This window comes from Eulemur rufifrons, chromosome 1, assembly GCF_041146395.1.
Source record: "Eulemur rufifrons isolate Redbay chromosome 1, OSU_ERuf_1, whole genome shotgun sequence".
Taxonomy (NCBI): Eukaryota; Metazoa; Chordata; class Mammalia; order Primates; family Lemuridae; genus Eulemur; species Eulemur rufifrons.
In genome coordinates, this window is record NC_090983.1 from 90398712 (window position 1) to 90422497 (window position 23786).

The 23786-nt window shown below is 32.6% G+C and overlaps 1 protein-coding gene across 2 annotated transcripts in view; it reads left to right on the forward strand.

Moving 5' to 3' along the window:
• Positions 1 to 23786, forward strand: part of DPP10 (dipeptidyl peptidase like 10) — a 636385-nt gene that overhangs the window by 580625 nt on the left and 31974 nt on the right. For both annotated transcript variants that reach the window (XM_069473429.1, XM_069473419.1), the window contains 5 exons: positions 271 to 318; positions 3482 to 3603; positions 5007 to 5054; positions 14117 to 14215; positions 14323 to 14392. In XM_069473429.1, the coding sequence (XP_069329530.1) occupies positions 271 to 318; positions 3482 to 3603; positions 5007 to 5054; positions 14117 to 14215; positions 14323 to 14392 (387 nt within the window). The remainder of the gene's footprint in view (positions 1 to 270; positions 319 to 3481; positions 3604 to 5006; positions 5055 to 14116; positions 14216 to 14322; positions 14393 to 23786) is intronic.

Sequence of the window (23786 nt, forward strand, 5' to 3'; positions counted from 1 at the left end):
TTCACGCAAAGACATCTTACACAGATGCACACAGTGCACATACAACACACACACACACACACACCCACACACACGCAGGGAGATTGAGAGAGATTACGAAAAGGGGTGATTGTAGGTTAAAAAAAAGTTTCCCAGATGGATCATAGCCCTGTCATTGAATAACAAAACAGCTCTTGCCTGTTTTTCAACAATTTTGAAAATGCAAGTGAAAACTCAGCATAACGAAAGAGATCCCTGTCTGATGGTTGTGTGGTTTTCTTTCCTGCACAGTTACTTTCTGAGCACCGAGTCTTCTCCCAGAGGGCGACAGCTGTACAGGTGAGTAGTGAGCAAGGACCTCCTTACACAGGTTGGCTTCTCAGTGGCCATCTACTGAACATAAAGAAGGGATGGAAAAATCTGATGTGTCATTTCGATATGTCTAGGGGACAGCAAAGTCCGTGTGACAAAGCCTCACACTCTTGGTCCAGACCCTTGGCTCCAGTGGAACCTGGGTGGAGATCACTTTCTCCTTTGCTGTTCCCTCCTTATTTTTGTCTTCACCCAGTTTTGCAGTTTCAAAATACCCCCTTTTTTTTTTTGTGGCCGGCTTCTCTCAACTCCCCTACACCAGAGGCATTTACATACGATTCCCTATGGCCTCTTCTTCTGCTAAGTCTCTTTTTGAATTTTCAGTGCATTAATGTGGCACATGTGAAATTTATTCCCGAACAACATAATGGCATTGTGAACACTTAGTCAAGTGTATCAGTAGAAGCTTTCTTTTTTTGTCCATAGTTCATAAAATCCAATGAGGTGTTTTAGGAGGAGGCATTCTTATTTAAATAAGAAATATTCATTGCGTACTAAAATAAGTCAATGTGTGGGGAATATTTGCACCTGCCCAATTTTCTCAAATGCAAAGCTATATTCATAAAAAGGGCTTAAAATCATACCTATTTATTATTAAAATGTCTCCTCACTAAGAAAGCTTTCACCAGGACCTCACAAGAGTGACTTTTGTTTTTGGCTCACAAAAAACCCATTAATTCTAGACTTTATATACATGTTCTAATTTCCATTTCACAGATCCATTTTAAAGTGTCAAAGCTGCCATGGTATATTCTCAGTGGAAATTCATCATGTTTGAAGAAGTGTCACTTCTGATTCTTACCAAGAAGCCTAGACTTTCCTTTGAGAGTAAAAATGCATGTTTGAAGTACCCTAACTTCCTCTAATTTACCCACACACTCTTATTTATGTACAATTTACTTTCATCTGAAGCAAGCCTCTCCTTTTGTCACCTCTCTCAATATATCAGTTTTATGTTCTTAGTTTCTTGAACCTCCTGAAACCCATGTTCTCAATTCTAATAACTTCCAGAGGAAGAAAAGCTATTTATTTATAGATACCAATTAAAATTTTGGTTTGGAGGTCTTGACTGAAGTACTGGTCACTTTTCCTTTTTGGTGACCTGAAGCTTATCTTTCTTGAAACATATGTTATGATTGATATTGTTAGCCATGAACAATACTTTAGAGATGTAGAAATATTGATCAATACTTTGTAAAGCTCCCATTTTATAAAACTCTTAAAGAAAAACGACAGTATCAGAATATTAGGCTTGGTCAAGTTCAACAAATGCAACTGCCTCAATTTTTCTTCCCCTTATTAGCCTAAAATGTGATTTGAGTCACAATGACTCATTAGATTTGTGGCCATGTCTTATGTCTCTAGTGACTGAGACAGAACAGTCCATATATCTCTGACCTGTACTAGTGTAGCCGACTGCATCATAAAGAAAATGTAGTACCAATAAATTTCCCCTTAAATAGCTCATCAAATCCCACTTGGCTTTATGGTAAGATAATGTTAGCGTTTGACCCAGAAAATGCAATCAATGTCTTGCCCAGGCTATGAAAATGATCATTCGTTGACAATGTATGACATTAGACACCTTGCAGAATCAGAACTGCTTCCATATTCATTGTTACTTACTTTTTGTCTCAAAATTTGCATTTCTTTATTTCAGCAATTTCATAATCTAAATAATGAGAAAACACCAACATAAATCTCCAGGGAACTTGTATCTGAAACCTTTATGGAAGAGTAGAGAAAGATTTTAAATCTTAGTATGTCACTGAATAGCAACTGCGATGATTTCTAAGCCTCTCTGTGGTGATGGTTGCACAATATTGTGAATGCAACTAGTGAAACTGAATTGTACACTTCAAAATGGTCCAAATGGCAAATTTTATGTTGTACACATTTTACCACAATTTTGCAAAGAGAAAAAAATTTGGTGTGATTACCTCATAGGTTATCATAAGGGTGAAACTAGCTAATGTGTTTTATGTGTCTAGTATTTATTACTTGCTCTTACTATTAAAAGAAAATCTTGGATTATAATCAAGTTCACAATATTTCAAACATAAAATTGTGATTTTGTGAACTCTACTTAACATTTAACCTCAATTGCTTTTGGTGCTTTTGTTGTCTGCCTAAACACCCCTGTTCCCACCCCCATGCCAACAGCATATTGAACATTGAAATCAACATGACAATTATTCATTTATAAATGTATAGTCAAAATAATGTTTTGTTCCAAAATGCTGTTGAGAACCTTTTATCCAATCAAGTTTTTTTCATGCATCCTCACACTGTTTTCATCCATTAGCATAGGTAATTTTGCATTCAGATTTATTTGCATTAATAAAATAAGCAATTTCATATATGAAACTTAACCTTGGGTAAATATCTTAACTTTTCTGGCCTTAAGCACCATTATTATAAAATAGAGATGATAATCGCTTTTCTCTTTATCTCAATAACTCGAAGTATGTATTATCATTAGCTTTATATGTAGAATAATACAAAAATAATTAATACAAATTAATTATTAAAATAATTAAAATTAGTTAAATTTTAATTGTAATAATTAAAATACTTAAAATATTAAAAATAATTTAAAATTAATGCAAGTATGTGGTGGAAAAATTTGACACTGATGCCAAATTCTATTAACAATATTTAGAATGTTTAATTTAGGAGATCATGAGTTTGATTTTTATTTGACTGGTGGAAACAATTATTCCTTCTTTCAACTAATATATGTTGATGGTTACTTAATCTTAGTTTCTGTGGGAAATTTCCTTTAAGGCTTTACACAAAAATATCTATAAAGAAAATGCAAATATTATAACAATAAGTGATGTTGAATCCCATGGAAATCAGTTTATTTATAGCCATACTTATATATACACATATGTATATGTTATATACATACAGGTATACATGATTTTAATTTTATTACAGAGAAGAAGAAAGTGTATGTCTTAATAATGAAAGTAGACTTTTTGCATGTACATGGTGAGTCAGAATTTACGAGGAACTTCAATGCAAGCACTGATGTAGCTCCTCTGGTTGCTATATTTAAATATGGATGCCGCACATTGAAGTGCCTGGAATAGTAGCATTTCTAACTTTCTTTTTCTTTCCCCAGTGCTTCTACTGAAGGATTATTGAATCGCCAATGCATTTCATGTAATTTTATGAAAGAACAATGTACATATTTTGATGCCAGTTTTAGTCCCATGAATCAACATTTCTTATTAATCTGTGAAGGTACGATAATATATGACTTCTTTTTTTTTCTCTGAGATCCCAGGTGGTCTGGCAGATAATATATGACTTCTAATAGAACCTATTATATCCATTTTATTTGATCAGTATCTGTTATTACTATCAGAAACTGTTACTCTAGCTATATGATTTGATATTCTTAATTTGTAAGTTTTTGTTAAAAGTTATATATTATGGATTTACTAAGATACAAATCTTACTCATATATTGCACTTAGAAATAAAAATTGGAAGTAAAGCAACATGTACACATGTTCAATGATTTGAACGTGACCATTTTAAAAAGGTGAATAAATATATTTTATCACCAGAGCCATGCCACAAAAATGAACTAATCTACATAGTCTTTAGGAAAAGCAACAGTCTTACTAAAACAATGGCTTGGTTAAGAGATTCAAGATCTTCGGAAATTTAATTCCCTGCTCCAGCCTCTTCAGTTCTGAGCAATTGCATTCACCACTATTACTTTTTCTATCTTGTAACAATCTTACCTGATTGTTCAGTATCTCTGCGATATATTCATAGAAATCATTTTCCATTAATATGATACCGTATTTCCCAGAGATGAAATGGAATTCATGTACACTCTTACAATGTGATGAATTGAGTGCTGCTACTTCAGCTGGTACCTTACCTGCTCATTTTTAAGACAAAAGAAGTAATACAGCAACACTTGCCTTTTGAAGTTATTTTTTCTCTTGATATCGGAAATGAAGTAATCAATAAAAGCAGTACTTGATTAATGACACCAGGGAAAAAACATTAGACTTTTAAATAAGGTTCTTTAGAGAAGTGAAGTTTCAAGATAACATCTTATAGTAACAAATTAACTAGTATATTTTAAATAACTGGAGATTCTGGTTAATATAGTTTTAAAACTATTAATTAGCTCCCAATTTTTTTATTTATCTTGTGGATGACCAATTTTTTATTTATCTTGTGGATGAAATATTCCAAATATGCATTCATTCTTCCTTTTTTGGCTGAGTGGTAAATAGAATTTAATCTTGGATCAGTGGATCTGCAGTAAAGGGTTGTGAATCAGCTTTCTGACCATTGGTGATGATTCTATAAAAGACTAGAGGTAGAGAGTAAAGCGCATAGGATTGGATATAAACATAGAAATATAGAAGTATAGGGCATTTGTGGGGACGAGGGCCTCTTAATAATAATCTCTGCACATATGTCCTTACTTTCCTGAACAAAATACCCATAGACAGGAATGAAATCTAGTCATCTGGTTTCTGTTTTGTTATGTTTTAACCATAAAATGCTTCCATTTGAAAAAAAAAAAAAACACTCTACTATGTAGCCTTTCTAACAATTATTACTTAGGTATCTTTAAAAATGTTTATATATATATATATATGTTTTTTTAAACTCCAGGTCCAAGAGTCCCAATGGTCAGCCTACACAGCACAGACAACCCAGCAAGTGAGTATACGAGAAGATAATTCACAATACTTACAGCTGACATTGACCTTAGGCACTATAATATTTATTCTGAGTGTCATACTTTACAGAACTTTCTTCAGAGGAATCCCCAACATGGGGAAAGCTATGCAAACAGCATCAATTGTATCTTATATATTTAAGAGAAACAATAAAGCAAGTGGTATGAGCCATGTCATAGCAGGGGTTGGATCTTACATGTCTGAAAAAGGATATCTGTTGTACCTAAATCGAAAGAGGAGTGATTGATGAGGCAGATACATTTCAGCCTATGGCCTTTTAGTGCTCTGGTTCTTCTTTCCTGGGCCTCACTTAAGTTATTCCTCCAGAATAATGCCTTTTGTGGTCATTTGGGAAAATTATGAAAAATATATTATTTTATATAATTTCTATCCTGTTTATTCCAAATATCCAGAGTCTTCTAGTTTTATATTCACTTTTTTATTTATACATTTATTTATTTGCATATATATTCAACTTTGCTTATTGAGTGAGCACTTTGCTTTATCAAGCAATGTGACAGAGTCTAGGGCTACACTGATAAGATAGTTTTGTGTTTAAGTAAATATGTGGTTGAGCTCATCTTTAAAATGAATAGCCTGATTGCTTCCTGCCTTGTCTTTTTTTTATGTTTGTTTCCTTCTTTCATTATTTTAGATTTGTTTAATCAATGACCTTATGCTCAAATGATTTAACATAAGCTACTATAATTTAATAATGAGAATCATACTTACTGACTCATTTAATCCTCAGAACACACCTGAAGATGGTTAATTTAATGATACCCTTTTGCAGACGAGAAAATTGAGTCACAGAGAGGTTAAATAACTTGGCCAGAGTCAAACTAATAAATAGCACAACCAGGAATCAAGTAAGGCAGTCTGGTCTCAGAATAGGGTTTGTAATTAGCTACTATATGACGCCACCTTTTTCTATCGTGTTCTTGTTTCTTGCATCACATATTTATATTTAAGTAGGAGTCTTCGTTAGAGGTCTTGACTTAGAAGAGATATAAGTAAAAAAGTGTGAGGTTGAATGACAAATATCATTGTGAGAAAACAGACAACATTTATACTCCTCAAATACTGCCATATGGAAATTTAGTGCCTGCCCTAGACAAAGACAAATTTCTAAATTTGTGTTGGATTTTTGTGTGGCTGGAAGATAGTGTAGCACATATTTTAGTGTCTATTATTTTATTCCTGTATTCAGTATAAATCTTCCCCCCCCCAGGAGTAGTGGGTTTTTTGAGAATTTCAAAATATTAGGGGGTACAAGTGTTTTTGTTACATGGATAAAGCAAGTTAATCTATTCAATATTAACACTACAACAACAATAATGATAATAGACAGTATGGTTGATAAAATGTAAAGAAAGTTGAATCTTATAGGCAGAAAAATCTGTATGAAATGGGTCCATCACATACTTAGATCCCACAGTATGTGGGATCTAAGACAAGTTAGTTAATCTCGCATAGGATCAATTTCCTATTAAGCAATTAAGCAATTAAGCAAATGGATTTGTAGTGAGGATAAGATATAGTCATGACATATAAGACACACAATATGTAACTATTTGTATTACATTGCATATTCTATCATCAACAAAGGATGATTTAAAATTTTTCCAGTCTGTCTTCAATTTAATTTTATTCTACGTTACAGGTCAATTTTTTTTTTTTCCTAATAACTTCTGCTGCAAATTATAAACATTTCCATCTAAGGGAAATCTTTCTGATTTTCCCATTCAGAAGCCAACCTTCATTGCCTCAGGATCAAGAAAAACAAAAACAGGGCTATTAACAGCAGCCAGGTGCTTAATTTTTTTTTCAAATAACAATTACTTAGGATGATAAAATTTATATTCAATGGCAATTAAATCTTTGAGTTAATAATAGCAAGTACACAGTCATAATTCATTTTGGGGCCATATGAAGTAGAATAAGATGAAGAGAAAATTGAGAAAAGGAAAACTAAAATATTTAACAAATGTAGAAAACCTTTAAACCTACTCTTATAGTTTTCAAAGAAATGCAGAGTAAAATGCTGCCATGTAATTTTTTCTAACAAATTAATAACATAAAAAAATTTACATTACTAATGAGGATATAATGCTGGTAGAGATATAAATTGTAACAAATATATTGAAAAAATAACTCAGTCATAAGACACATCTTTTGTGTCTATTTTTTTCCGTTGGTTGCTTTATAATGAGGAAATAATTGTAAATAGAGAATATTATATCAAAGCTGTTGATAATAGTAAAAGACATGATAAATAACAAAAAAATGTGAGTTTGTAAATAAATTTCAATGGGATATTACCCAGTGCCCTGCATATCTAGGAGTTATTCTCCTAGAACCACTTTTAACTCTTAGTTCTCATCCATGTTCTCTGTCCTAGACATCTTAGGCTGTGTTCCCCAGTAGCTGACAGTTGGATTCAACCAAACAGAATTCTGTAGGCAACTGGAGAGAGGGAGGAAAGTGATTTGGATTACCTATTCCACCTGCCATGTCACTGTGGAGCCACCACAGGTTGGCTGTCATCCTTCGCTGAAGGGAGGTCTCTTCCTTTGACCTTCAGGCCTAGCCACTGCCATAAGCCTTGGGTTATACTATACAATCCCTTAGGAGTCTCCTACCCATTGTCTATATCTGTAATTAGTCCTTTCAGTAAAATCTCATCAAATTATTCTCATTGAAGAGTGTCATCAGTTTCCTACTAGGATTAATAATAAAATATGTTTACAAAGGTTAATTAAAAATGTTTAAACTATATTTCTAAGTGATTAAGGAGTCCAAAGGTTTATGCCACTTGATCAAAACTATTTAAAAGTGCATATAAAAATTCAAGAAGAGGCTGCACATGGTGGCTCATGTCTGTAATCCTAGAACTTTGGGAGGCTGAAGTGGGAGGATGGCTAGAGGTCAGGAGTTTGAGACCGGCCTGAGCAAGAATGAGACCCCATCTCTATAAAAAAATGGAAAAATTAGCCGAGCATGGTGGTGGGAGCCTGTAGTCCCACTTGGGTGGCTGAGGCAAGAGGATTGCTCAAGCCCAGGATTTTGAGGTTGAAATGAGCTGTGATGATGCCACTGTACTCCAGCCTGGGCAACAGAGCAAGACCCTATCTTAAAAAAAAATAAAATGCAAGGAGACAATAATTGCAAATGTTAAAAAGTTCTTACATTTTCCTAGCAGTCTTTCAAGTGATTTTGTTGTTGTTGTTCTTTCTTCTTTAGTATTTTCCTACTCCTTTACAACAAACATACCACTTTTATAATGAAAAAGAAATCTTCCATTAAAATTCTCAATGACATGGTATAAAATCTTACTTAGTTAATATTTCAAAAGTCCTTTGTCTTGTATTGCTATCATTTCCTTTTTACTTTTAGATTTTCATTTTTGCCTTTCTCCTTAATTTTACATGCATATTTGTTTTCTGTCTTTTATTTTAACTGTTTCTTGTAGGCCTCTGTTGCCTTTCTTCTTCCTCTCTATTCCATCTCTTTTTCCTCATCCCTTTTTAGACTTCTCTTCCTCTTTCTTTTCTTTCTCTTTCTCCTTCTTCTTCCCAATTTTCTGCTCTCATTTTATTTTCTTTTATTCCTCAACTCCACACTAATATCATGTCTTAAACTACCTCCTCTTTATACTGATTGACAAAAGCATTGTGTGCATTTCCTGAATTTATTATGAAAAAATGCTGTTTGCCCTTAATATTTTGAAAATGGTTTTAATGTTTATTATATTTTTTTGTGTTAACTAGAATTTATTTTTCTGTGGCTGTGGATTAACATTTATTCCTTGAGTAATTAATGGCTTTTAATTTAAAAGTTAAGATTTAAAATCAACTGCCTCTATAGCCATGTAATTAGTATACTAGTATACATGTAATTATGTTTTTCCTTCATTGGTATTTGATAATAAGAAGAAAAAATGAGAAATTACTAGTATATTACACTCACATTGGTGTCTCTAGCTGAATCTCTTCATTTATTCTTTCATTTAGTTGATTTGTTTTAATACAATAAACCATTGCTCTTTTATAAAAGCCTTCATCTAACAGGATAACCTGTAGATAGAAGTAGAAAGGTAAAAACTTAACAAACTTTTTTCCCCCTTCATAGTTACTAAATACCAAATAATATTGACTTCTCCTAAATGCAAAAAGAGTTATTTTACCTGCAATGATTAAGTGCCTTGTTATGATTTGGATTATAAATCTAAGGTGAATCCTTAATGAAAGATACAAAGTTTAAGTTTTCATATTTTTAAACATTTAAAATTAAACATTTAGAATATCATCCTTGAAAATATACTAATGTTTAAATAATCTGAGTTTCTCTGCAATTTTAGAAATGTAAAGAACCTCTAAGAATAGCTAGTCTCCAATATTTATATTATAGAAGAAGATATTTATTTACAGAAGGCTTAGTTTGATGTGCCTGAAATCACACATAGAATTCATAGTCCAATGTGAGAAACACAAAATTAAATAGTGATAATAGACTATGATAGTTTCAGTAGTAGAAATGAACACAGTTCAGGGAATGAGGAGGGCAGTGGAAAAGCATTTTTTAGAAAAGGAATGTGTATGTACAAACATAGGAAGGCAAAAAAATGTTTACATTTGGAAGATAAAAGTTATTCATCATGGCTGGAACAAAACATTTAATAAAAAAGCAACAATATATGAGGTTAGAGGGGTAGACTGGAGCCAGATCATAAAAGTCCTATTTATTCTAAGGAGTTTGGATTTAACCATAAAGGATCAATGATAAACCATTGACATATTTAAAAAAATTTCTTATTCTGGCTATGGAGTGACTGGAAGTAGACATGATTTCCCCACCTCCTCCCACACACACAAAAGGAAAGAAAGAAAAAAAGAAAACTGGATAAAATATATGAAACATCTGTTTTCATACATTGGAGAATAGTCAGCATAAGTCTCTGATTCCTGAAAGAAGTAAACAAAATTATTGTTGTATGTTCCCTAGCTTTCTGGTTGGCAGAATTCTCTGAACTCCAGTGCAGTAAGGAGTGATCTAAGCAAGTATAATACAATGGTATTCCTGAATTGAGGAGACAGAAGTTGGCGTTTAGAAGGGTTGAGGTTTATGAAATGTTAGAAAGGTGGAACACCGGAGAAGAAGATGCTACATGGAGAAAGAACCACAGAAACACGCATAGGGCTGTACAGGGGTCTCCTTGAGTCTGTTGCGAAAATACTAGCTGAATATGTATGGGAAGACACTCAATGAGCTTAGGCAAAGCCGGTGCTCCCACAGTGCTGGGACATGTTCAAGTTCCAATCAGGCAGAATAGTTGAACACTTTGGAGAAATCCTAGAAGAGTCCTCCTTTTAGTGGTACTAAGCTAGCCATAGAGTAAAGGTCACTGAAACCCACACTAAAAAAGATATCTTAAAAAGTCTTGATATGATCAATCTGATCTGCAAGTAACTTAATCTGCCGGAACAAAGTCCAACAATTTTTAAAAGAATACAATAAAATCCAGAATTTGAAAATGTAAACATCACAATGGTCAGTATCCAATAAAAAATTACTGGCTACATGAAAAAAGTAGAAAACATGACTCATAACTAGGACAGAGGTCAGTGAATAGAAATACACCCAGAAATGACAGAGATGATGGAGCTCAGTGACAAATACAGTAAATTGGCTGTTACAAATACGTAAAAATATCAAGAACAAATGAATAGAGTGAGAAAACAAAGAGAATATATTTTTGTAAAAGAACTTTGTGAACTTAAAATATTTGAGATAAAAATCTTCACTGGAAAATACTAAAAACAGATTAAAAACTACAGAAGAAAAGATCAGTGAACTTGAAACTGTATCAGTAGAAACCTTCCAGACATGGAGATAAAAAGAATAAAAGAAATAGACAGAACGTAAGTTAACTGTAGGCCAATATCTGCATCTATCATATTTGTAATTAGAATCAAAAACAAAGGGGGCTTCAAAAGAATATTTGCTGCACTAGCAGACAATAATTTTCCAAATCTGATGAAATATTTAAAAATTTCTCAACAAATCCAAAGCAAGGTAAATCCCAATAAAACTGCACTAGTGTACCTCACAAGCAAATTGTATTAATAGAAAACCAATGAAACAGAAAAAAAAATCTTAAACCATCAAAAATAAAAATATACATTATATCAACACATTAAATACATAGTAACAAAGAATGATTGCAGATATTAGAAAAAAGCAAGCTAAAAGACAATAGAACAAATTATTTAAAATGCTGATGGAAAATCAAACTGAACTGAAAGAAACCTTCAACTTAGAATAACGAACCTATAAAATACTCTTTAAAAGTGAAGGCAAAATAAAGTTTTGAGAAGAAAAGAAGTTGAGAATATTTTACAATTAGAGTTGCACTTCTAAATAACACATAGATTAAAAAAGAAATTTGAAAAATAATTAGAAAATATTTTTAACCAAATGAAAGCAAAAACACAACAGATCCAAATTTAAGGAGAGCTACAGTTGTGATTAGAAAGAAATTGATGGTTTTAAATTATTTTTATATAAAGTAAAGTTTTAAAATAAATGATCTCAGCTTTCTAGTTAAGAAACTAGAAAAAGAAGAACAAATTAAAACAACATTGAAGGAGGGAAATAATACAAATAAGGGTGGAAATAAATGATATGGAAAATGGACTAGAAGTAGAGAAAATGTATAAAACCAAAAGGTACTTTCTTTATAAGATTAATAAATTTGATAAAATTCTAGAGAGTGACATGAAGAAAAAGAGAAAAATGTAATATCAATACTATTTTCATTAATAAAATAGGTGATGTTAATATAGATCCTACAGATATTAGAATTACAATAATGAAATATTATAGGTAATTTTAAGCAGGTAAATTTGACATATAGATGAAATGGATAAATTCCTAAAAACACATAAATTGCTAAACATTCATGAGAAGAAATACAACATATAAATATCTTGTTAATTACTATAATTTTTAATTCACAATTAATATTTTTCTCACAGAGAAAACTCCAGTTCCAGTTAGCTTCTCTGGTACATTCTATGCAACATTTAATGTGTTATTACCAACTGTACACACCCTTTTAGAAAATATAAGGCCAGCATTAGCCAGATTCCAAATCCAGACATAGACATGACAAGGACAAAAATGATCCAATGTTCTCATGAGTTTAGATGCAAAATCCCTTAATTAAATACTAGCAAGTCAAAACTAGCAATTTATGAAAAGGGTAATACATTGTGACCACATGGGGTACTCAAGGAATTCATGACTGTTATAACCTTCAACCATCAGTGTAATTCATCATATTTCAGTGACATCTGAAAGGATTTAGGAAAAAAGCATTTGATAAATTTGACTAATAATAATATAATAGTAACTAATTATCAAGATAAAAATGGAAAGGAAATTCCTTAACTTGATGAATGGTATCTACAAAAATAATACAGCTGACATAATGCTTAGTGGTGAAAGACTGATGTTTTTTCCCCAGGATTGAGAAAGTCAAGAATGTCTGCTCCTACCCCTCCTGTGCAACATTGTAGTAGAGTACTCAACCAGTAAAATGGGTGAGAAAAGAAAGATGAGTAGTAAAGTCGTCTTTATTTGCAGAAGACATGCTTGTGTGCAAAACAAAAAACAAGGAAACAAACAAAAAATTGTGGAATATATATACACAAAAGTAAACCATGGTAAATAAGTGACTTTATATGGTTAAAGATTTAGGTCAATATACAAAATTCAACTATCTTATGACTTACAATGCAAAATTAAAAAGTAGTTTAAAATAATATCTGGCCAGGTGCTCTGGCTCACACCTGTAAACCTAGTACTTTGGGAGAATCACTTGAACCCGGGAGTTTGAGACAAGTCTGGGCAACATGTGCAAGATGCCATCTCTACAAAAACATAAAAAATTAGCAGGGCATAGTGGTGCATCTGTAGTCTCAGCTACTTAGGAGGCTGAGGCTGGAGGACCACTTGAGCCCAGGAGTATGAGGTTGCAGTGAGCTATGATTGTGCCACTGCACTCTAACCTGGGCAACAGGGTGAGTCCTTGCCTTAAAAAGTGAAAAAAAAAAAAAAAAAAAAAATCAAAAGCCACAGAATATCTAGGAATAAAGCTATTAATAATAAAAATATATAAACTCCCTAAAATAAGATCTGTATAAAATTGCTGCAAAGAATTAAAGACTTAAATGAATATAGACGCACATATATAAATTACGGATTAGAAGGGTCACCACTGTGTATGTAAATCACCCCAAATAGATCTATAAAATTAATACAATACCAGTAAAAAATCCAGTAATTTATTGATGCTCTCTTCATGTTTTTGCAATTTTTTGTTGTTTTGTTTTCTATATTTTCTGTCACTATATTTTAAAATTCATTGCGCTTTTTTCCTGTGGTATCTAATATCCTTTTAACCTCGCCCAGTATATTTTTCATCTTAGGTCATGTAATTTTCATGTATCTCAAATTCTGTAGTTTTTATTTTTAGACATATATAACATACTTATGCTTTTTCTGGCTTATTGAACACCTAGACCATAGTTGCAATCTCTGTTTTAATGTCCTTATCGGTGAATTACAGCATCTGTGTCATTTTTGGGTTATTTCTATTGAGTAAATTTTGCCCTCTTCTTGAGTTTTTGTATGCCTTTTAGTTTTTTATTGGTGTCTAGACATTGTAAATTTCATCTCATTTGGTGCTAGATAATTTTGCATTTCTTTAAATATAAGAGGATAGCAACATGATCAGATTTGTATTTTGAAAATATAAATGCTAATCCCAACATATAAAAGCAAATGGATAAAATTTCACTGGAGTAAGGAAGCTCAGTTAGAAAACTGTTATAGCAATTTAGGAGACAAATAATGAAAGTTTAATTAGTACCTGACACAGTGTCTGCCAAATGGTATCAACTGGATAATTTTTTGTTGTACTAATTCCTGATTAATACATAGGAGTTAGCTATTTACACTATTATTTTTGGTTTACAGAATATTTTATATTGGAAAGCAATTCTATGCTGAAGGAAGCTATCCTGAAGAAGAAGATAGTAAAATCAGAAATTAAAATCCTTCATATTGACGACTATGGTAAAGTTTTGTGCATGCTATGTTATTCAAGAACAACTTTCTCTGCATCTTACAGTTTTACATGTAAATGACTCCCCATCTTTAATATTTTGCTCTTTCTTTAAAAGAACTTCCTTTACAGTTGTCCTTTCCCAAAGATTTTATGGACCGAAACCAGTATGCTCTTCTGTTAATAATGTAAGTATTTTATTTGTTTCTGAAATAAAGGAATCTAAAGATTTTATAATTTTTCTCATGCCTCACATGACAGCATTCTGATTAAATAAACAACAGAAGTCCTGTGTGTGTAATCAGGGCAGTTGTATGAGTTCCTCAAGGACTCCATCACCAAATTACATGTAGGGATGTGTAATTTTTTGTACTTCTTGCATCCCAAATAGAATTCGATGTTACTACAAAACAGTGACACCAGATGGTGTGATTTTTGGATGTCTGCTTAGCAATTACTCAAGCCTTATGCTCTTTATCAGTTGTTTATGAAACATTGAGAAAACATGTATTTCCATTGCTGATACAATTGATTATGTTTGTATCATTCCTATCAGTTTTCCCTTCTGAATTCATGGCCAGTAGGAAGTAGCTCCCATGCTCAGAAAATCTGACTCTTGAGATTTTGGGTCTTGGAATTGACTTTGAAATTGAATTCATTCATACTTTCTGTGAGACTATATTGTGGCTGTATAGTACTAGGCACAGAGCCCCTAACATCTAATGGGTAACTACCTCGATATTGATTTAGCATTGTATTACCGAGAGTTATTACTTATTTTCCTTATTAAAAACCCAGGTGGCATATTGAAATGACAGTGCTTAACATTATCTAGAATTATTGCTAGCAGCTTAGTAGGAACAGCAAATATGAAAATAACATTACTTATTGTGATTACTGAGTATAGAGGATAAGTATTCTGTCTGGAATCAGATTTCCTGAGTTCAAATTTTTTTCAAAACTCAGGAAAAAAGTTTTGCTATTAATTAGCTGCATGTCCTTAATCTCTTGCAGGCTCAGTTTCTCTAAATATAAAATGAGCATTATAATACAACCTATGTTTCAAGACTGCTTTGTAGATTAAGTGAAATACAACATATAAAGTCGCTTGTATAATGCCAAGCACATATGATTCATATAATTATTGGGATATTAATTTATTCTTTTTTGTATAGATTGAATAGATTTTATTTAGATTTTATCTAGACACCTTAATATATAGAAACAGTTTTTCCCTTTTATTAACAAGCCAATTAATACAGAAATAATATAATATTTAATATTCTTTCTCACTCCAGTGTTCACTCCCAATGCTAGTGACTAGACTTCATGTGGTTTCTTATGTCCAGACCTTTCTCCTCTGTCCATGATAACCAAAAAGTTCTGAATGTTTTTGGTGATTTTGTAAGGAAGTTCTTATTTGCTCTTTCTTAATGTCTTCTTGTGTTTCTTCTCTTTACCAAGTTTTCTTACACTCCCATTTGAACCACATGTATGATTTATCGAGGAAAATATTTGAACCACGTGTATGATTTATTGAGGAAAAATATTTAAGGTGCTAAACTGAAACAAAAGAGAAAAAAAATCAACTTCAATTTCTGTCTCAGTCATGTCTCACTTTTACAAAAAGGGATCATTCTTTTGAGTCAATGTAAAATATAATTTCTCAGAAAAAGGGACACTGCTAGGCATCCCTTAGTATGTACTGACCTTCAAAATAAAAGATAAAAGAAATTACTGCCCTTAAAGCGTAATTCATTTATGCAGATGTTGTGTAGACAATTCTTCTCAGTTGTGTATCCACGGCTTTAGATCAATGTTACACACTGGGGGGAGGCAAATAAGAGTTAACAGGTTCTGTTTTCTTAGTCAGAGAAGCTACTGGCTTGTCTTCTCAGACTAGTGCTTTGATCTGGTTGATTTTTAATTCATCAGAGGAATATAAGGACCTGCACAAGAAGCCAATTTATAGATTTCTATTATTGGAAATGGATATTTGGGTCTTTCTTAAAAGCAGGATAGTAAAAATGCATGTTTTGGAGTCAGGTAGGACTGAGCTCAAGTTGGAGCTCTCAGATTTACCAATACATGGCTCAATGTCCCTAAGCTTTTGTTACTTTACAAATAAAGTGAATTAAGTAACATGGGATAATATATAAAAATATATTACCATAGTGTTTAGTAGAGCATAAACACTGCCGATAGTGTTTAATAAAGTGTAAGAATAATCATAATTATTATTAGAGGCAATTAAATTTTTTAATATTTAAATTTGTCAACATGAATAGTTAATGTATAATTTAGTACCCATAAAATTATTTAACCTACAGACACTACTAATGCAGATAATGTAGTGTAGTCAGGCCTATAGCATTGACTTTTCCATTTTTTGGTTGATAAAAAAAGGAAGAAAAGTGACTGTTAAATAATTTCTAGTCATTTCAGTTCCTATAGACTGTTTATACTAAATATTAATTTACTTTGTCCAAATGCCTTGGTTTTCAGAGGAAAATTCTCAGGAGTTTTACAGAATGTGATTAACAAAAACAAACTGAAGATTTATTCTTTTTTAAATTCATATTTATAAAATTATCTATTCTTTTAAATTACATGATTATTCCTAAAATATTTATGCTTAGAAAAATATATGGGTCAGAATGGCATAAGTAAGTATACAGTGCTTTTTAAGAATTTTTTAAATTGCTCATAATTGAAAGGCATATTTTTCTCTTAAGATTAAATTCTGTTTTCAGTGACAAATTGAACTTTTTCCCATTCTAAAAACAATAATAATAATTTAATGTTTTCATAAATGAGCAATTAGTGGCAAACAATAGAGTGACTATTATTTAAATGAGTCTAAGAGGTGATTTAATAATTTTGGTGTCTCTATTGCCGTTATGTGTAGTGTATCTAGTATCTAAAAGACTATGAGCCATTTCTTCATCTATAGAGGTGGGTTTATATCCCGGAAATTCTATGGTGAATGCGTGAGTTGGAGACAGGATGCAGCAAGGACTTGAGTGGCTGAAAGAAAGATTGGCCTTGAAGAAAGTGGCCTCTTGCAATTTGGACCCCCCTTTCTGCAAAACCGTCATTATAGAACATCAGAAGAAATGCTCCTCTGAGGATCTCTCTTTCTTGGCCCTGTTTTGAAACCCAAACCTAAGTTTAATTTCAATTGATATTGAAAGTATAAATGAATCAATGGGGACAGAATATTTTTACTGGAATAGAAAATCTAAGCAGCATTGCCACCATGGTGGACCTCAGTGGCCTAGGTTTGCTTTGGTCTCTATGGAGTCATGATTCCCTCTTCCTGGGCGACTCCTCCCATTCCCCCTCCAGGTGCCTAATTGTTTTTCTCGAGTCTTTCTGTTTATCATTATGGGGAGTCCGTAAGGCCCAGAAATCTGTTATTCATTTTTATACCTGTTCTATACACATCTACATCCATTTCAGCATTTATAACATCAAATTGTTCTCTTTTTAACATCGTTCTTATTTCCTACTCATATATATGTAATTTAGTACGATACACATTTAGCATGTTGCTTTTATGTGTGAGACACTGTGTTAATGGCTATGAGCAAATAAAACAGTTGCAAGCATCCTGAACAAATCCTTTAGATTTGTTCAGTGTGTTTTCACAATGCCGAGCACACAAAGAGGAACCTTCTGAAAACTTACTGACCATCCTCTAATTATCTAATAGTGCAAGACTGAAGATGATGTGCAAAATATCCTACAGTTGAAGATGTCTATTTGATAGATAAATAAATTTGAATCTAGTACACTGAGACCCCAGTAAATTAATCCAAAGAGTTGTACTGTCATTAAAGAAGAAGGATTTGGGGTGTGTGTGTGTGCATGTGTGTGTTTGTCTGTTTGTGTGTGTGTTGCCTGTCTCCATGAAGAGAAGCAGCATCAAGCTCAGGAGTTTAGTTCAGTGCTAAGACCCATCATCTCTTCCCGTTTTCTACTCTTTCATGTTCAATTTACCCTGCAATACTTGATGAAGGTCTAACCTAAGAAGCAGCGAATGTTCAACAAGTTATGTTGATTTCCGTAATGTAACACATACTACCATGCTTCTATGACTTTGTTTTCTCTCCCCAAATTCACCTTCTTTGAAATCCCAGGGCATTCATGCTCATCCATCAAGCCTTACCTTCTTGAAGCTTTCTTTCTGCTTCCTGTTTAGTTCATCTATCTCCGGTCACAATCCCAAACGTATGCTTCTTCCTACAGCTACAGCCTTCTCTCAAAGGCTCTCCATAATTGGTTGTATTAACCACTTTTCCACTTTACTCAAATTTTTGTGAGAATATTTTTACATGCTAGTTAAAGTGTATTTGACTGCCACTACCTTGTGGACCAAAATTTCTGAAGGAAGATACACAGTCTAGAAGTGAGTATTTAGGGAAATAATTGGTAGACTGGTTAACAGACTATTTCAACATTTTAAGAAAATAGAGATGTTAAATATTTTATTCTGTGCATTCCATATATTAACCAATGCCTGGTTCATTTGTGTATTCCTCATAGCAACTAGCTTTTGCAGTAAATCATTCCACAAATACGTGTTGTGTGCGTAAATGGATGTTGTCCAGAAACCAGATGAACATGATAGCAATTATAATTTTACCACTAAGCCATTCTAACTGGAGAGCATTATTCATTTTTATCTACATATTTTCATCACTCAATCAATGTTTTATTTATCTGAGTCCTATAATTTGGTCATCTTGGTAGAAGTCAACTCTTTGCTTGCTGTTTTCTCTATAATTATTCTGTTAAATAGCATGATATAATTGACACATTCATGAGTGAAATTTTCCAGTTACTCATATCCTATAGTCAAGATAACATCATTGTTGGTCTGTCATACACACATTTTCATTTCTTCAATGTGAAATATTGTTTGATATTGTGATTAGCATCAAACTCCAAACCACTCACATGTTCTATCTGGATGATTCAACTCTAACCTGCCACCCTGTTCTCTACCTACACTTACTTTTTCTTTACATTATTGCTCTATCCTTTCTCTCAGTTGTTCTGCTGCTAAGCTGAACTTTATGAAATCCATACCTGACAATCTAGCTTTCATGTCTAAAACCATCTCATCTCATGATTTGTTACTCAATTGATTGAAAATTCACATTTTTCCTTACAACATACAACAGTCTTCATGATACGTTTCCTAATTATCTCTCCATCTTCATTTCACATCAGTCATTCCCTAAAGCGAAATCCCATGTTCTAGATATAAAAAACTACTTTGTTCTGGGAATACCACCTCCTCAATCACCTTTCTGTGTATTTTTACATAGTCTACCAGTTCCCTTAATTTCCTTGTCCAACTAGAAAAATTCTATTAACACTTCAAGACATACTTCCAGATAATTCTATTCACATCTCTATTATAAAATTGTAACCATATTGGATTCCTATATCTATATCTATCTATATATCTATCTGTATATGTATATTGCTGTCTCTTCTATTAAACTGCCAAATCCTGGTTAGTAAGAACTGCTTTTGAGTTATTTAGCCTTAACGCAATAACTGGAGCATCATTTAATAGAATGGATGGATATATAAATACATGAATGAACAAGTAAACAAATCAATTAACCTGGAGTTTATCATCAGGAATAAATAAAGTCAAAGTGGAGAAAGGAGAAGAAATAAATGATTTGAGAGTTCATAATGTGTATAGATTTAGCCTTCTGGATGAGTCAATTTCTTTGCAATTTGGTTTCCCATTCAGTAGAATGAGATGTGGATTTCTCATTTCTCTTGTAGTCATCCTGAATACTGCTGAAATTGATTGATTTTCATGGTGTCTCTTCACTGTTTCTTTTTATAATTTGATTACTGAGCTTATCTTCCTAAGATAATAGGAATTGATATTACCTACCATTTATTGTTTATTGTGTAGGGAGCATCATGCTAAGAATTATAGATACAATCTTTAATCCTTATAGAAACCATGCAAGATAATATTATTGTCCCCATTTTAACACAAGAAAACTATGGCTAAAATGTATCATGTATATTTTCCCCAAAATCGTGAGCAGGGTAAAACTGGAATTTGGACCCAAGTTTTATATATATATCTATATTTTGGATCAAAAACCTCTGCTCTTTCTATTACCCAATACTGCCTGCCTTTGTAGTCCATTGTATCATAATAATTATTGGCACATTATCAAATAACACTGGCCTGAGTCAGAAAAGGCTTCTTTACAGCCAAATTCTCATGACCTCTTTGTTCTTCCTACTTAACAGTTTATAATGGCCTCTGGAATATGACATTTTCCACGTGCACCATGTTAATGCTGCATATGGTGTAAAATCTAAATTATAGAAATCATGGCTGAGTTCATGAATATTGTATATGAGAATTCTCAACCCAGATTATTTCATAAAATTCTGAATTCTAACCAAAATGTTCACTTTATGAGAAGTCTTTATACTTTATTTATATCATGGATTCCTAGACTTTTGAGCAGATCGGATTGTCAGAAGTGAGTTTGTTTTACTTCCCAAGGGTAAAGACAAATATATTCCAAAAACCTCTAACATTTCCTCATCCTCTATTTGTTCATCCCAAATACATATCCACTTTCTTAGGAAAGTAGGTGTATACTGTCTGATATGGATGAGAAAGATAGCTCCTCCATATCAGTATTTGTCTCAAAAAGTGATTATTATTGCTTTGCCATGTAACGAGGTTCAAAGCTTAAATATAAAGTTTCTCATTTTTTAAATCTTCCTCATTTAAATGGATACACAGAAAATGATTACAAGGAGAAAAGGCAGTGCCATTCAATCTAGGTAATGGAAGGGGAGAAGGTGATCATTTCTTTTTATTTTTTTCTTGAACATATTTAACTTTGTTCTTTCACAATCTGTAGATAATGTGTCTGAAATCTCAGCATTAATTTCTTACTACTTTTTAAAGTTTAACCAACTCAATGTACTAAGAAAGCACCATAGGGAAAAAATTCAAAGTATATTAAATGTGTATGTAATTCATAAATTACATTATTCTCTTTGGTGATTCTTTTAAATTGTGTATGTACATATACACCCACACCCACACATACTACTTTAGGTCTTTTTTTCTGTTAATACAGAACACCTACTAAGAGATGAAAACTTAACAGAAATTTACATTTCAGGCTTTTATTACTTTTCCCTAAAAAATTATAGGGGTAAAAAGATGTGGTGTTTATTTGGGAAAAGGCACTGAATTAGAACTTAGTAAATAAATAAAAGAGATTTTCAACACCTTAAATTCATAAACTTAATCCGGTTAAGGATTCCAGTTTCCTTTTGCTTTGAGAATATAATTGCTTATATGCCAAAAATACTTAATATTTTTTACTGAGATCAACTCTTATATTTTTGTTCTCTCAAAGAGTTGGAGTTATTTATTTATCTATGGTGTGCGCTTTCTTTACCTATCTATGTTTCAGTTTATTAAATTGTAAAATGGATCTGCTAATAATACCTGCCCAGAGTTAGCACTATAAATATTATTTTTTTCTATTTAATTAACAAAAAAAACTAAGCTAAGATTAATTTTCCTATGTGTATATAGCCACAATTTCCAGTGGATAAATTGATTTCTAGAATTTAGCTAAAGGTTTCTATTGTTAGGAAGAAAAACAGGCAAGGCCCAGTGGCTCATGCCTATAATCCCAGCACTTTGGAAGGCTGAGGCATGAGAATTATTTGAGGTCATTCAAGACCATCCTGAGCAACATAGCAAGGCACCATAACTACAAAAAATAAAAAAATAAAAAATTAGCTGGGCATGGTAGTGTGCACCTGCAGTCTTAGCTACTTGGGAGGCTGAAGCAGGAGAATAACTTGAGCTCAAGAGTTCAAGGTTACAAATAGATTTTTGACATGTGGCATGTTGCCTATGACTTCTGATCCTCGTCTGTAAGATGGAGATTGTAATATCTGTCCTGTTGTAATCACAATAATGTGAGAAAAAAAATTAACAAGAATAGAAAGTGTCTTGTAAACTGCACGTTATGTAGAGGGACATTTTTTGAGTATCCATATAAATTAAGATACATAACTTAGAAATTAATATATAGGCATACATATCACTTTTAACACTTTTAATTCCCAAAGACCCAATATGTTTTGTGCAATACGTGTTTCTTTAGTATGATATATTTCACATGTGGTAACAAAGAGGGAGATGATATCAGCGTAATGTGGGTGCCACTGTGGTGCATGCACAGCTCTTCCCAAGACATTACTGTCAGGAGGTAAATCAGGGACACATTTTCTCACAATTAAAGAGAAAAAGTCTCAGCAATATGTTAGGACCTTACGAAAAAGCTAAAAATTAACAGAAGTACTTTTCTTTAGGGTGAGTTGTGGCTAATCTAGCAGCTTCCAAAATCACTACATTCCTGTGTGTTAGGCTCTTTGGTGACAACTGAGAGCCTTGTGCATAGGGGCTACAAAGACATGGACTCAAATATTGTAGCTGTTCCCAGCAACTGAAAGAAAAGATCATCAAACCCCTTTTCCTTTCTGCTTTCCTTTCCTCATCCACTCCATTAGAAATTGTCTCAAATGGAAATTGGCCAAAGGATAAGAATTAATGTAGTAAGACTTTAACAGCAAAAATGATTAGGAGATTGGAGCTTCCTTCCATTTTATTGCACAATTTGTCTCTGGAATATCCCTGACGTCCTTTTCTATTGGTTCTGTTCCGATATTTTCATGTGCTGTCTAAGATGTTTATCCTGAGGTTAATTTTGTGTGGATAATACTAACAGTCCATTTCTGAGTTTTAGAGATGGCTCATTAATATCCATGCTGTTCAGTGTTTCAACTTGTGTACTGATAAGCTTTGCATTTTTTTGCCTGCTGCTACAAAATATAAAGAGCTTGATTTCAGGAACTGGATTCCACTTTTTCATTACTCTCATGATAGTCGTTATGCAGTTTTTGCATCAGGCTAACAAGATAATCACTGGTTTTCCTTCAAGAGAAAGAGGAAAATAGGATCAAATTCCCTTCTGGACAAGGAAGAGTGCCTTTGTTACACAATAATTGATCATGATATGAGGAAAGCTATTCTATTAAAAATAGAAGAAGGAAAATAAGGAGAAGTAGAAGGAGGACTAAGGAATAAATGGAAAAAAATTCACTTTTATTAATGCAAAATATTTTCCAAAATTTGAAGATGAAGGGGAAAAAATTAAAACATCAAATATATGTTCTTTTAAAAAACATGTGTTTTAAAAAATATTAAAATTTTGATCAAGGAAAAACATCACATATGTTTTTTGTTTTATCTGAGGTCAAAGACAACAATGTTAATGTCTCTAAAATGTACTGATTGACCCACATAAGAATAAGTGGAAATACACAAGAATTTTTTTCTTTAAGATCCACTACAATTGAATTCAGAGGCACTCTGGATTTTAGCAATTTAAAAGAAATTGATGTCATTCATTCAATTCTCAAGAAGCTTATAAGATACCTTTTGCACATGAGCAACAGAATGGCAAAAGTGACAGGTACTCATTCAGCAGA